This window comes from Tribolium madens, unplaced genomic scaffold, assembly GCF_015345945.1.
Source record: "Tribolium madens isolate multiple individuals breed KSU strain unplaced genomic scaffold, Tmad_KSU_1.1 Scaffold_19;HRSCAF=116;Tcas5.2_LG9, whole genome shotgun sequence".
Taxonomy (NCBI): Eukaryota; Metazoa; Arthropoda; class Insecta; order Coleoptera; family Tenebrionidae; genus Tribolium; species Tribolium madens.
In genome coordinates, this window is record NW_025400983.1 from 11,501,644 (window position 1) to 11,517,024 (window position 15,381).

General features: G+C 34.3%; 2 protein-coding genes across 4 annotated transcripts; both read right to left on the bottom strand.

Moving 5' to 3' along the window:
* Positions 1–14: 14 nt before the first annotated feature.
* LOC123008774 (armadillo segment polarity protein-like) lies at positions 15–5,319 on the bottom strand. Its single transcript, XM_044404784.1, has 8 exons — positions 5,023–5,319; positions 4,819–4,861; positions 3,798–4,768; positions 1,561–2,172; positions 1,221–1,512; positions 1,026–1,171; positions 830–926; positions 15–708 (listed from the first exon to the last, which is right to left on the bottom strand). The coding sequence occupies exons 2-8, from the start codon at positions 4,850–4,852 to the stop codon at positions 515–517; spliced, it is 2,346 nt and encodes a 781-aa protein (XP_044260719.1). The 5' UTR covers positions 4,853–4,861; positions 5,023–5,319; the 3' UTR covers positions 15–514.
* Positions 5,320–6,216: 897 nt separating this feature from the next.
* Positions 6,217–15,239, bottom strand: LOC123008621 (armadillo segment polarity protein). Of its 3 annotated transcripts, XM_044404535.1 has the most exons (8): positions 15,127–15,239; positions 14,718–14,771; positions 10,409–11,424; positions 9,745–10,356; positions 7,816–8,128; positions 7,612–7,763; positions 7,354–7,450; positions 6,217–6,980 (listed from the first exon to the last, which is right to left on the bottom strand). In XM_044404535.1, the coding sequence occupies exons 2-8, from the start codon at positions 14,749–14,751 to the stop codon at positions 6,790–6,792; spliced, it is 2,415 nt and encodes an 804-aa protein (XP_044260470.1). In that variant the 5' UTR covers positions 14,752–14,771; positions 15,127–15,239; the 3' UTR covers positions 6,217–6,789. The 3 variants fall into 3 exon arrangements, with proteins under 3 accessions (XP_044260470.1, XP_044260479.1, XP_044260487.1); XM_044404544.1 differs by lacking the exon at positions 15,127–15,239 and having other exon boundaries at positions 14,610–14,721; XM_044404552.1 differs by lacking the exon at positions 7,354–7,450 and having other exon boundaries at positions 6,814–6,980.
* Between the last annotated feature and the right edge of the window lie 142 nt (positions 15,240–15,381).

Below are 15,381 nucleotides of genomic sequence, written 5' to 3' on the forward strand. Positions count from 1 at the left end.
AATATTTCTTAATATAGAGTATATATGTGTTTATTTTAAAGACAAGAACATATACTAAATAAAAAGGCAGTGCTTGGGAACTTTAATAAAGGTAAATATAATTATTGTAATTATAAAATTATGTTACGTATTAAAAATAAATAATCACGCTCTAATTAAGTAATTCTAACAATACACATTATTGCCACCAATCTATGACAAATGGCTTACACGGTCATGATATAACTAAACGTTCCTTAAACCTAAAGTAATAGGAATACAACAAAAACGAATACAAGAAAAATAAAATATTGCCACCTGTTTTGCAAAGCATGCAGTAAATGATTTATCACAAATTAAAACTTGCTTTTTAAAATATTATCGTACCGGGTGTTGGTAAGTAACCTGCGACGGTCACATTACCCTCTCCCAAGTATCTTAATTCATAATCGACAACGGAAATATAGACGTGTTAATTATATTAATAATTAAAAAAAAAGAAATTAGCAGATTCGATTTTGTAAAAAGTATGTTATCAGTACCATTCTGTCGCTTGATTATCTTGTGGTGTGGAAGGCAATTGATTGATATTATTAAAATTTAAATCGGATTCTGTATCTGCCATTGTAACTTCCATGGCTTCTAATAATGCTGAATAACTAGAACTATTACCGCTATCGTGTGTTCCAATTTCCAATCCAGACATCTCTACTGGTACCTGGTTAAATCCTACAAAAACAACAATCAAAAACACATCCTTTCTAAAAATGACTTAAAACTAATCTAACGCAGGCTCATGCAACTAATACGAAATTAAATGTGTTACACTGTTGTTTTTTTCTCTAATTACCTTGCTGCTGAAAAGGCTGACTACCGTGATTGTTGTGCACACCGGTTGTTTCTTGATTATACACACTACTGTAGGTTTGATCAGAACTCAAAATTTCCTAAAATAACCAAGAAAAATGCAAAACAAAAATAAAAAGAGTGCAACTACACCAAACAAGCTATAAAAAATATAAAAAAATAAGTGACAAATTTCTTACTTGCAATTCGGCAATCTCGAAATCGGGATTCCACAAATTGTCCTCCTGGAATAGCGAATTCATCGAATTCGGGGACCGTTTGGAGCTATTCTGCGACTTCTCCTCATTTAGTCTAAATAAAATAGCCGCTGCGTACGACGAGACACCTTTACAATCAAATTGTAATAGAGAAAAAAATATTAAAGCAAAAACTACCTTCATTTCGGGATTGAAGCAACTCGTTCAAAACCGTTGCTGCCCCCTCCTGCTCGATAATATCGGCCCCTTCCTTATCGACCACAAGTTCGCTGAGCACCGCAGCAGCGGCTCGTTGCACATTTTCCACCTCATTGTACAATAATTGGACAAAAATCGGTATAACCATTTGTTGCCGAATTATAGACCTTGTGAAAGGGTCACGTGATAAAATGTGCAACGTATTGACTGTACCCTCGACGATATCCTCCATTCTAACCCCATTTGAAGGTTTTTGAGAGCCATTGCCCCTCTATAATTACGCAAAAATTAAAAACCATCAATTCTGCAATTAAAATACCTTCTGAATGTCTTGAAAGCCACGCATTAAGAGTTGGATCAAGTGATGAACGGCCCCACATTCCCTCAAAGGTCCCACATTGCCGGGATAGAGTGCCAAGTTTCGCAAAAGCCCGATCAAAGCTTTAACCAGAGGCCAAGTACAAGGCGTGTTTAACAATTTTATGATAACTTGGACTCCATTATTTTCAATAATATCCCTTCTAGCTCGATCAGAAAAGCCACTTTTCGAAGTAAGGTGTCTCAAGGTGCATATCAAAGGCTCGGTTATTTCCTCCCGATCTTCAGCAATGAGAATTGTGCGAATGAGAGCGTCAATGCCGCCCATTTCATAAACGACTTTTTTGTTCCATTCGTTATTGCACGTTAGATTGGATAGAATTCCCGCGGCGCATGTTACTACTTGGATATCTTTCGAACTGAGCGATTCGACCAAAGAAACCAGTAATTCGTCTAAACCACTCACTTTTGTTGCGGCGTCGGATAAATTGCGAAGAGTCCATAGACAATTTCGTACGAGACGAAGACTGGGACTCCGGAGGTGTTTACCGAGGGCCAGCAAGCCACCCGATTCGATTATCACCGGTTTATTGCTAGAGCAAACTGATAAGACCTGAAAAGGAGACAAAAGATTGTAAGTTAATGTAAAATAATGTAGCCCCAAAAAAAGATAAATATATTAGACCATCAGAATCTGACTAAACATGCCCTTAAATTTATCAGTAGTCTAAATTACAAGCAAAAAATTATTATTTACCAAAATTTAGAAACGTGGAAATCATACACGTATTATTATTATGAACTTATTTTCTCTAATGCTTCCTCAAGAAATGCTTATTTTGCAACCTTAACACTAAATCAGTAGTTTACACGATTTTTATACCTACGTTAAAAGTTATAATTTTTTATACTTTAAAGCACTGAGTTCAAAAAAAAATATTTAAAAAAGTCCACATCACGTTTAAGAAATGTAATTAACAAAAATCGCCAAACAACAAATTAAAAATAAGTTATTTTACTTTGTCTTTTCTACTTTTTGGGCTAGTTTTCTTATAACAATCCAACAGTAGTCTCCTGGCATATTTTCATCTCAAAAACATTTATGCCGATCTTAGAAAACCCTTCAAATCTTGATGAAAACGCTCGCCCTGTTCGTCACTCATGCTGCCAAAGTTTTTAAAAAAGAAGTTAGAAGAAATGCGAGTCAACGAAATGTATTTTAAGACTCATTTAGACCCATCTGGTGATTTTGTAATAATTCAGCAACAATTTGAATTTGAAATAAATTTTAAATCGGAAGCATTTGTGCAGAAAGCAGGAAAATTATGGTTCATAACAAAAAACTGTGACGTGATAAAAAAAAAGTTAACAATTATTTTTGTTTAATTAAAGGTAAGTAAACATAAAAATCATAATTTGATTAAAAGTATATTCAACAAGTTATTATTTGTAAACTAGTGTTATATGCCTAAATTTTATGCCACCGACCAATTATTTTAATCCTTTCTTAGGCCACTTTTAAGTTATTTAACTGAGAAAACTCATTTTTTTACAAATGCCAAAATCTTTTCTATTGGGTTTAGATGTGAATGATATGAAGATAATCTTCAAAACCCTATCGCCGTGTTTCACCAACACTATTTAAAAGGTTCTGAATATTTATTTTAATTAATTTTTTCACTTATTATTATTGATTTGTAAATATTTTTCATGTTACGTTCATCTTTTCGTAGACTAGTAAAATAAAAATCTATCAATATTTTTTTTTAACAATATCCGACTGTGTATTGAATGTTTAGAACATGAAAAAAGACAAATTGGAATATTTTAAATTTATTATTACTATTTTTATTAGCATTTAATTAGCCAAATTTTTCCGACAAAAAAGTTTATTAAATAATTTTAGGAATCATACATTTTATTGCATTTCACACATTTTTTATTGCTTAGCATATTTTGAAATTATTTATTACGATAAAAAAAAATCTTCAGAACAGTTGCCAAAAACACACAGACAAAAATATACTTGTGGAAAGGTTTAAATTTTTTGTCTTCATAATGCATCATTATAGTCGCAATTTTTTTTTATCTCTAACAAATTTAAAAAATAAGAGAAGCAAGGAAAAGTAATTGCCTCAAATATAAACAGTTTTAATTCTTTTGATATATCTTTCCACTTGGATCCTTGGGTGATACTGTATAGGTATATTTTCAATGTTTGGTAACTACTTCACTTACTTTCAAAACCCTTGATGTTGTCCACAATAGCCTCTCATAATCATACGTCCTCATGATCCTCACAAGTTCAGTGGAGCCTTGCGACGCCAGTATAATCAGCTTACTCTCCTGATTGCCGTACGCCAAAATTTGCAAACAATCCGTGACAATCGTCAAAAAATTAACATTATTCCTCCTCAAAAGCGACACCAATTTCTGCAACCCTCCAGCATGTCTAACCGCCACTTTGGCCTCCTCTTGATGCAGCAACAAATTATGTAAAGTGGTAATGGCAAAAAACAGCACGCTTTCGACTTGTGAACTCAAAAGCTGTACCAAAACCGGCACACCTCCACATTTGAGTATTGCGAGTGAGCCTTGCCGATGTTGCGATAATTTGTGAACGGCACCTATGGCACTTTTGGTTGTTTCCAAGTCATTTGAATTGGAAATGGCACGAACAAGGGCGAGCAGCATTTCAGGACTGCTCATAATGGCATGACGGAACGATTCTTTGTTTGATAGTTTATTAACCATCATTGCGGCATGTGAGACCACCACTTGGTCCTCGTCGGTTAGCAATTTGGTCAGTTGAGGGATTGTGCGAGTGACTAAATCAGCTTCATCTTGATAATCCATCAAGTTAACAGCGTTTTGCTTCTCCAAGTCACTGGGGGGCTCAGGGACACATTGTTGGAACTGTGGGGAAGAAATCTCAATGCCTTCGTCTAGAGCTTCCGGGAAAATGGTTGCAGGAACGGTTTGGGCCCCTGTTTGGTTGATATCATCGTGATTTTGCGTAAATCTGTGAGTGTCCAAATCAAACAAATCCATTTCTTCTTCTTTGCCAGTAAGTGAAGGGACTTGGGTGGAAGTCCCTGAGTGGATGCCAGAGTCCCCCATGTAGGAGTTCTGGTGCCACATTTGGGTCTGTTCTTTTGCGGACATCATGGGCAGGTCGGCTGAGGCACGTTGGAAGTGCCCTTGCGGCACTATTTGTAACACTTAATTTCAACGAATAACGACAAAATTACATACTTACTGGGTCTATTCTGGTTCTGTTGCATGTAACTCATGGCAAATGCCTAGATTAAAACACAGTGATAAGTGATAAGCAGACTGTAATTTACAAAACAGGTGCATTCCTTAACAGAGATGCACCCACTCACAAAGAGATAAGAGAATGGAACTGGGAAGCGGTTTTTGGATGAATATTTGCCGAGTTTATCGATTTTTTCATACTTACAGCGTAAAATAAGACGCTATTCCAAAGAAAAAGTCCACTTGTTTAATTAATAAACAATGTTTTAACTAATTTAAAAACGCGTCCATATTCCCACAGCGCTATCATAACAAACAAGGTTATAAAATGGCGCTTACATGATACAAATTCAAGTTTGTTTACACGGAAGATAATTAAGGTAAAATTTTGTCAAAACTCATTACTAAAATAATTTAATTAATTAAACCATTGAACCCAATGGGTCGAAACAATTTTTTATTAATAATAGTATTCAAAAATAAAATAAAGATTTCTGTTTCGGCTGTGTGCTACGGACTTATGACAGTTGTTGACATACCGATACGTTGTTTCTGGCGTGCGACCACCCAATTTTAGTCGGTTTCGGTTGTTTGCTTACGTCAGGAATTTTTAAAACGAATTTTTTGCTTTTACTTTCATTTCACAATGTTTTAACATTATTTGCCTCGTATCAGAAAATAAACAATTCTATTATTATTCACTGCAGATACACACTTATCGCGAATCAAGGGTTTGACGACTAAAAATTGGGGCATTTTTAAACCATTTAAATTCGAAGATTAGGGGTGGGTTTATAGAAGCCAAATTTGGTTGAATTTTGATGAACAACCAATCAGATTTCAGGATTTTGAAGTTAATCACGATTAACCTAATTTTGATTTAATACACTTTCTGTAAACCCACCCCTAAATTATTACTATTTACACCTTTTCCAACAACAGTATTTCAAAAAGTATTAGTTGTATTTTAGATTAGTCAAATGTATTTCAGAATATATTATTTGTAGATAACTCAGAAAGCATCATTTGTTATTCAGATTATTAGGAAACAATTAAAATAAAACAGCATAGTTAACACCCTATTACCATATTTTGCATTGCCTAAGCGGTGGCGGTACGTGATTCTTACTTTATGATTTTCTAAGAAACAATTCGCATTTTCTGAAATTTATTTTACTGTTCTTAACTGCAATTAATACATTCTGAAATACAAATGATACTTTCTGAATACAATGTGCCAATTTGAAATACATTTAACACTTTTTGGAATAATTTTTTTACATTCTGAACTACAATTGGAAAATGGTGTAGATCCGAGGCGAGCTCTTACAGAACTTAGAACAAAAACAACTTACAGAAGTTGCCAGTTCAGGTTAAGTCAATAAATAAAACATCAAAATACAATGAGAAAGTTTATTCCTTCCTACAAAGACATGCATACATTTCAAAGGCAGTGCCTTAAAAAGTTCTACCCTGTTCATGAAATTGTTTAAATATAATAAGAATTAAAACACAATGTCTACACTACGCTTTGGGCATTACATAAAAACGGCAATAAATAGCATTCATAACAAAATAAAAAACAAATAAATATACAAACACTTTTATTAATTAAAAAGAAAATGATACATGACAATTTATTTTGTACAATCACATTTAGATATTTTTTGTAAACGACAATCATAACACATCAGTCAAAAATTCAGCATTGTGTTTTAGCTCTTTGATAATAATTATTAATCAGACAGCATAAAATGTTTTTTATTAAAAAAAATCTGAATCGACTCGATATTATATGTATAACGGAAAATATACACTTACATGTTATTTTATACTTACTAATAAATTATAAATAGGTAGGTACACAATATTCTCATTAACAAAAAATCCTAGTGTCGCATTTGGGATTACCAAGAAAATCAAAATAGAAATGTCTAATTTTATAAAACGAAAAACATCGAGGAAGGTAATTTTATAAGTCGGTATCGTACCATGCTGCAACTTGATTGTTGTCTTGAGGAGGTGCAGGTAATGGGTCAAAGTTGATATCGGGGTCGCCATTGGCTACATCCATGGCTTCAATCGGGCTGTAAGTCGATCCGTTTCCGCCACCGTGCGACCCGATCTCTAGTCCTTGCATATCTATTGGTATCTGGTCATACCCTAAAAAAATCCCCAAAATCAATACAATTTCCACATTCGATAAAATAAGAAAAAGCATGCTTTTAATCAAATCACAATCGCATGCCAAACACAATTTTTACCTATGTTACGTCACTTGTCTGTTAAGTCTCGCTCTCGGTGATTAGTGCTTAGTTAATCAACAAATCTGTACCTTAGAGCAAAATACTAAGTATTAACTCCAGTTTTTCCTGTATTTGAATATTATGAATATAACAGACACCTAAACAAAATTATAGTTTTAAAAAGTGCTCTCCTGAAAAATTTGTGTTTTAGTGGTTAATACTGTTTTGCTCTGAAGTACAGAATAAGTTATATGGACGTTAATGTGAAATGTGCCTTTCCTAAGATTTACCTTGTTGTTGGTACGGCCGTCCACCGTGATTGCTATGCACACTAGGGGGTCCTTGGGCATACATTGCATCATATGATTGGTCAGGACTCAACATGTCCTAGAATGATCAGTGACAAAATGCAAACAAAACAAAAAAAAATAGCCAAAAGTCCTAATTTCAGGCTTCAAGCAAACCAAAAGAAAACAAATGATTTCTACGACCAGTGAACTTACCTTATCAAATTTTGAAACAATCAAAAATTAAAAATATATAAATACCTGTAAATCAGGATCTATGCCCAGATCCGGATTCCACAAATTCTCCTCCCGGAATAACGAATTTGTCAGTTCCATACTGAGCCGTTTTTTATAGTCTTGTGGCTTATCTTCGCTCATTCTAAATAATACTGCCGCAGCATAAGTTGCCACCCCTTCAATACCTTACAATTAAAAACCAACAATTTGAAAAAATGAAGTAAAAACCTTCGTTTCGGGAATGTAGCAATTCGGTGAGTGGCGAAGTGGCACCCTCTTGTTCGATCATTTCCGCCCCTTCTTTATCAGCCGCCAATTCACACAATACCCCAGCTGCCACACGTTGGATATTTTCAATATCATTAAAAAGCAATTGCACGAATATCGGAATGACCATTTGTTGACGTATAATAACCCTGTTATGGGACTCTCGAGCCAATATGTGCAACGCCCCCACTGTTCCCTCGACGATCTCCTCCATTCGCACCCCATCGGCGTAACTGGAGGTTTGCTGGCTACCTCCGCTCGCCACACTCGCCCTCTGACAAAAGTATGAAAATTTGAAAATATACTAAATAAAATAGATACAGCGTTTTTGGCGATAAATTGGAACATTTTTAAAGATACTAACAAAATTAAAATCCCTACAACCAATCCTGAGGTAGGACTGTTAGATTGTTAACATTCGCGTGCTTGTATTCAATCAAATTAGAATTCAAAACGTGTTGTGTGAAATATTTCGGATTATTTTGGTTTACGCCGTTTAATTGATTGTCTTTTTTAACTACTTTCTTTAGAAATAATAACGCATAAAATTATAATACAAATTGTACCAAAAGTTAATGCACAAAATTCATATCTTTGTTATGAGATATTTTTAAAAAAATCCTCGAACAGGTCGATTTTATTTTTTTAAATGCTACATTTTGACACTACAGTGATATTTATGACGTCATTCGTTTTCAAGTTAATAACGCCATTTTTATTTTTTTTAAATGTCTACCGACATTTTTTATTACTGTTTTAGATAGTTGACATCGTTACCTTTCTGGTAAACATAAAAAAAATCAAAAAGATAAAGCAAAAAAAAATGCAAAAAAGAAGAAAGTAAAATAAAAGAACTTAAACAAGTTATAGAAAGTTTTATACAGAGAGCTTAATCTTCTTGTTCTTGCTTTATTTTATAAGGTAATTGTTTTTTGTTTTAATTTTTTGTGTTTAGGTTTCATATTAAGTGTTTTCATGCTAATTATTTAAAAAAATATCCAAAAAACAATTGCCCGTTATAAAATAAAGTAGGAACAAAAAGATAAAGCCTTTTGTGTTTAATTGTCAATTTTAATTTTTTTTTAATCCTTATTTCATTTTTAATTTTTTTTTCTTATTACCAGAAAGATAAAGATGTGTGCTAATTAAAACAATGAACAAAAATGTTAGTTGCCATTAAAAAAAATTAGAAATGATATCACAACTCAAAAACGAATGACGTCATAAATGTCACTACTCGTATAATGTCAAAATATAGCATTTAAAAAAATTAAATCGACCTGTTAGAGGATTTTGAAAAACGACCACTAACAAAGATATGAATTTTGTGCGTTACTTTTGGTTCAATCTGAATTAGCAATTAGCAATTGAATAAAATTCAGGCTGAAAAAATTTACCTATTTTAATTTTTAAGCAAACTTTTATTTGTTCTAGCCTCAGTAAAAATTTTGGGCGCCCTCCCTAAAAATGTTGCTTATGCCTCTTCCTCGTTTAAAGACAAAAATTTGTGTTTAGGCTCTCCCATTGAAGTGGATGTTTATAAAAAATAAGGTTTTGAGCATGCATATTTTAGGTTTACAGCTCGCTGTTTCAACAGAATTAAACTACAGAAGCAATTACAGAAAATAAATTGAAAAATTTTGCTTAAGTTCCTATTTGCCTTGCATTCTTACATTACCAAATTATTATGGTAATTATTGCGACATAAAAAACTATTTTTTGTAAATCTGCCACTTAAGTGCCAAAATGTCTAATCAAACATTTTAAAATAAAAATGCAAATTTAGCGCGGTAAATACTATTTTTAGTAGGTACGGAGTGTTAGTAACTTGTATGACACCAATTACTCAAAGGAATGACTATATCAATTTGATTATCACACAAGTCTTACCCTCTGTGTATCCTGGAAGGCCCTCATCAGCAGCTGCACCAAATGATGTATCGCCCCATGTTCCCTTAAGGGGGCGTGATTAGCCGGACACAACGCTAAATTCCTAATAAGACCGATAACGGCCTTGACTAGTGGCCAACGCGATGGCGGATTCAACAATTTCACGATAACCTGAATCCCGTAATTCAACCTGACTGCATTTTGCGCCATTTCTGATTCCACATGTCTTGAAGTGAGGTGTCGCAAAGCGCAAACGGCCGGTTCTGTGATCTCTTCGCGATCACCAGCGCTGACAATTGTGCGTACGAGGGCGTCAACGCCGCCGACTTGACAAACGGTGACTTTGTTGCGTTGGTTGTTACATGTGAGGTTAGATAAGATGCCAGAAGCACATGTTACGACGTGGACGTCTTGCGAGTTTAAGACTTGCACTAGAGAGCTGAGCAAGCCTTCGAGACCGTCGACTTTGGTAGCGGCGTCCGAGAGGTTACGCAGTGTCCAGAGACAGTTCTGGACTAGGCGGCCGCTGGGGTTCCCTAGATGCATTGCGAGGGCTTGCATGCCGCCGGCCTCGACGATGGCCGGCTTGTTGCTCGGACATACTGACAATACCTTGTAATAACATTATTATAGACAATACATGATATAAAATTGCTATCAATACCTTCAATACTCTTGACGTCGTCCAAAGCAGTTTCTCGTAGTCATACGACCTCATAATCCTTACAAGTTCGATAGGCCCTTGCGACGCCAAAATAATCAATTTGCTCTCTTGATTCCCGTATGCCAAAATTTGTAGACAATCTGTTACGATAGCCAAAAATTTCACGTTGTTCCTTTGCAACAACGCGACCATTTTTTGTAAACCTCCGGCTAATCGTACGGCCATTTTAGACCCGTCTTGGTGCAGCAGCAAGTTGTGTAGAGTGGTGATGGCGTAGAATAATACACTTTCAACTGGCGAGCTCAATAATTTCACCAATGCGGGAATACCTCCGCTTTTGAAGATGGCCAAGAGACCTTGCCGATGATGTGATAATTTGTGCAAAGTGCCGACTGCACCTTTGGTCGTTTCCAAATCATTAGAATTCGAAATGGCTCTCACTAAAGCGGCCACCATTTGAGGACTGTTCATAATCGCGTGTCTCGAAGCCTCTTTCTTAGATAGTTGGTGGACCATCATCGCGGCTTGCGAAACAACAACTTGATCTTCGTCGTTTAAGAGTTTGATCAATTCGGGGATGGCACGAGTTGCCAAATCTGCGTCGTCTTGATAATTGATTAGATTGACGACTGCATGTTTAAGCATTTGACTCGGTTCGGAGAGTCTTTGAACGGCCGTCTGGTGACTGGGATCGAACTGAGTTGATGGAATTTCAATCCCTTCGTCCAACGTCTCCGGAAACATGGCCGCTCTGACCCTTTGCGACCGCGTTTGGTTGAGCTGATTATTCATTTCATCGACTTGGTCTTGAGTGAAGCCTTGAGAATAACCTTGATCTAAATCAAATAAATCCATTTCTTCTTCTTCTTTCCCACTGAGTGACGGTACTTGAGTCGCGGCTCCGGAATGGATGCCGGAGTCGCCCAAGTACGAGTTTTGCTGCCACATTAGGGTCTGTTCTTTGGCTGGTGGCATTGGCAAATCACCGGGGCCTCCCTGGTAGTGACTCTGCGAGACTGGACAAAAATAACTGTGTGATTTTCAGACTTTATATGAGAGGAAATCCAGCTGAATGAATATTAATGAAGTTGGGGGTAAAAACTTTGTGTTTATTAATGGGAACTCACGATTACAAAGTATAAGTGGATTATTAAAGAGGATGCAATCCCCTCAGTACATTTGTTTGCGACTTGTTTAAGTGACGTGGTCATTATTACGTGTTCGTGCAAAACCAACAAAAGGAATTTCAACATGTGCTGATGTTTGAGTTTAATCCCCTATTTGCATGAGGAAACAAAAATAAACGAATCACAATATGTAATTACATTTAACAAACGCTGTTAATATCCCGATAAGGCGTGTTATGATAAGCATCTTTTTCTCAACCGTTACCACCAGGATGTTAATTTTATAACATAAAAATAAAATAAAATTATTATTCTATACCTTAGCTTTTATTTTAATACTCAATTTTAAGCAAATAAAAAATCTATTCAACCAGGTTCTTAGGTAACTCTTTTTATTTAACTTTCGTAATAACTAATTTTATTTGAATCTACTGAATAAGTCATTGTTTTATTAGTAAAAAGACTCAGTTAATGTTCTTCAAAATTGTAGATAAAAAAATAGCCTTTCTGTGTTGCATCCAATTACAATTATTACTAAAATTACAAAAATAAAACAAATAAGAATAAGTAAATTTAATTTATCCACAAAACACTCTATAAAGAGACTTTATTTCAAATGCTTTGTTTCCGGGAGCATTTCAGCCATGATTTCCAGTAAATTTGTGGACTGACTGAGAATATTCCTTTTTTCCGGGAGCATTTCAGCAATGATTTTCAGTAAATTTGTGGTCCGTTGAGGAATATCAACTAATTTCAATATCAATATTGCAATATTTTTGTGGATTGTTTAATGAAAAAGAAAGCAAGGGGTCTTAGTGCAATGTGTGTTTTTAGGTTACAATTARACTACCGAACAAAAATACCTTGGTAAARCTACAATTTATGACAGTAAAAATTATCCTAACCAGTTTTGTTCAAGCACAAATTCTTATAAAAAGTACATTTTTCTGTTAGTTTTGCAATAAAGTAAWGAAACTGGCGTACATTTTAGTCTTTCTGGTTAATCTAACTCGCTTCTAGCATTAGTTTTCGGCTTGTTTGTGTTGTTCATATCGAAGAAAAAGTTAAGTAGGAACAATGCTTCTGAAGAAAACATCTAAAAGTATTAAAATAGTTGTTGGTTTATCACAGTGGAAATCGAGTTTTCAAAAATTTTCAACGATTTCGTCTCATTATACTTGTGCGCAGCATCTTCAGCGAGAAAAATATTCGAAAATAGCGTGTTATGTCAAAAACATGACAGACAATTACAGTAGTCCAGCTATTTTTTAAAATTCTGAGCAAATTGGAATTATTTTTGTAACCTAGCAACGGATATAATTTTCCAATCACACCCTGAGGTGCCCTTCTGGGATTGGTGGAATTAAGAGTCTCTCAACTTTCTTATGCAAGCAAAAGTTACTTCTTCAGCTGCACTTTTTGGCGACCCATTGCCGCCGGCATTTGACATTTTTCTCTGGGACGCGAGTTCTGGCGCACCCTGTATTGCAGTCGTGTGTTAGTCGCGTTTTATCCACTTAAGAAAAATAAACATTCTTGCATGGATAAAACGCTACCTAATACAGTCTTACAAAAAATAACTATTATTCTACGAGTTTGAGTGTAAATCGGACGCATTATTTCAACGAGTGGTTTATCATCCACGAGGTGAAATAAAGCGTCCGATTTACACTCAAACGAGTTGAATACAACATTTTATTCTTCGAATTAAACTCAACAAGGCTTAAACTTTGCTTTAAATCTGTTAAAAATAATCTGACGTTTCGTATTGAGAAATGCCAAACAGTTGTCAAAACTTCCTTACACGGGAGAAAAACCGTAAATTTTGACAGTGTCGAAGCATAAAATACATTCTTTCAATTTTAATTTTATTTCAAAAAGAATAGTATATTAAAATAGTTGCAGAAGGTATTTATTCAAGCACAAATTTGAAATGAGTGTTTGAAGAACCTTCTGCAACAAGTGCTTTATACTATTTTTTCAATTTTGCCGCTTTATATCATTTTATAAATTAAAAAACGAAAATTTTAATATTTTTTCTAGAGAATTTTGCGACGGTTGCGACATTTATGTGAAATAATTTTAGGCGACTGTAAAAAAAATAATTCTTATTTTCACATTTGAAAATGAATTGTGAAGAAAGTCCGTCACTAAAATTAAATTAACGCCAACGACTTATTCCAGCACTCAAATGACATCATTTGGGTGCTGGAATAGACTTATTCTAACACACCGAAATAGAAAAAAGTATATTTTTATTTTAAAGCTGAAATGAAAAGTGACAACAATTTTATAATTCCATTATAAAAAAAAAACTTACTCATAAGAAATATAAAAAAAAGTCTTAAGTATGTTAAAACGCTTATTTTCTCTAATGCAATCGTAGAATGACTACCTTACTGCTTATCGTTATCCTTAGAAACTTATCTAGAGTATGTACAGTTGGAGACAAAATACTTTGGTCGTCAATGTCACTTGAGTGACATTAAATTGTAAAGCATGCTTTAGGACTGTTAACCTTTTTTTTAGCTACTGTCAATCATAGTTGACAAGTTTTGATAGGAAAATATAATAGCTGTCATTAATTTAAAAATGTCATTCATTTTAACGTTAAAGCTTGAATTACATTAAAGTGTCAGAAAAGTGACGACCAAAGTATTTTGTCTCCAATGTAGTAAACATTAAATCATTTTTCCATTTTTACCGCTCTGAGAGGTTAGATATACTTATTTTTAATTAATTTTTACCTCCCTAGAAGATAATTCTTTTTTTATATAAGGGTGGAAAAATTTACTTTCTGTTGGGTCGTAGGAAAGAAAAATAAATATTTCATTTTAAAATCAATGTTTTCTAGGAGCCAAGTTTTTTCTTTATAGAGAAGTATGAGTAATCTGTTCTTAGTCATAGACAGGGTCACAGATACAGAAACCTCTAAAAGAAAAAGGAAAAAATAATCAAAGCAATGCTTCAAAACAATGAATTAAAAAGAAATAAACCTCTGCTAACAATCCAGTTAAACATTCCATCTGGAATGGTTTTTAAAGGGAATTCTCATTGTAATTGAATAAACTTACATTTGAAGGTTGTTTACCAAACTGGAAACCTCTCTCAAGAGCTGTTTACAAAATCCTCACACACTAATTAATTGACACCAAACAATAAAATTATAAAATGCAACTTACTGGGTCTATTCTGGTTGGACTGTAAGTAACTCATAGCGAATTACCACTCCACACCTGAAACATGGAATTCTCAGAATCACTGCATTACCAATCTCATTGGAATTTCAAACTGTCACAGGGGAATTGCAGGATAAAGGAATCATTACGTGCTTTCAAACCAAAACATTCAATTAAACGCAAGATGCTTCATTTGTGTAAAGTTCACAATTTTCAAAGTTCACAGTCACAAACATATCAAATATCTAAATAATGATCAGATCATTCCGATTAGAATCACCCACTCACAAAGAGATCCATGTTGTCATACACAGTTCATCGACATTTTTAAAACTTGGCCAAACCACACAAAAAACTTCCATTCGTAGTTACAAATGAATGAAATCAGTACTTTTACAATAAAACAACTTACCTTGCGCCACAAAATCACACTTTTTCCCTTTAAACAACCACTTTTTATGATAAGGAGTACAACACACCGCACCCAATTACAAATTTCAGATTGGCTGACAGACCTGTTTACAAGATACTGAAATGTCAAAGGAAAAAATCATTGATTTTAAGGTAAAAATATTTATTTAGAACATCAAAAAAACAACAAATGTATAGACGAGTATAACGTCTCTATGTGTAACTTTAGATTATAAAAAAACTCTAAATTTGTAAA

What these genes read in the sequence shown, in the direction of transcription:
- LOC123008774 (XM_044404784.1), bottom strand. Translation starts at nt 4,852, where the DNA reads ATGAGTTACATGCAACAGAACCAGAATAGACCCA. An exon ending in ACAGAACCAGAATAGACCCA is followed by an intron (nt 4,769 to 4,818) that starts GTAAGTATGTAA and finishes TGTTACAAATAG; the next exon opens with TGCCGCAAGGGCACTTCCAA. An exon ending in GCTTTCAAGACATTCAGAAG is followed by an intron (nt 1,513 to 1,560) that starts GTATTTTAATTG and finishes GCGTAATTATAG; the next exon opens with AGGGGCAATGGCTCTCAAAA.
- LOC123008621 (XM_044404535.1), bottom strand. Translation starts at nt 14,751, where the DNA reads ATGAGTTACTTACAGTCCAACCAGAATAGACCCA. An exon ending in GTCCAACCAGAATAGACCCA is followed by an intron (nt 11,425 to 14,717) that starts GTAAGTTGCATT and finishes ATTTTTGTCCAG; the next exon opens with TCTCGCAGAGTCACTACCAG. An exon ending in GCATAGATCCTGATTTACAG is followed by an intron (nt 7,451 to 7,611) that starts GTATTTATATAT and finishes TGATCATTCTAG; the next exon opens with GACATGTTGAGTCCTGACCA.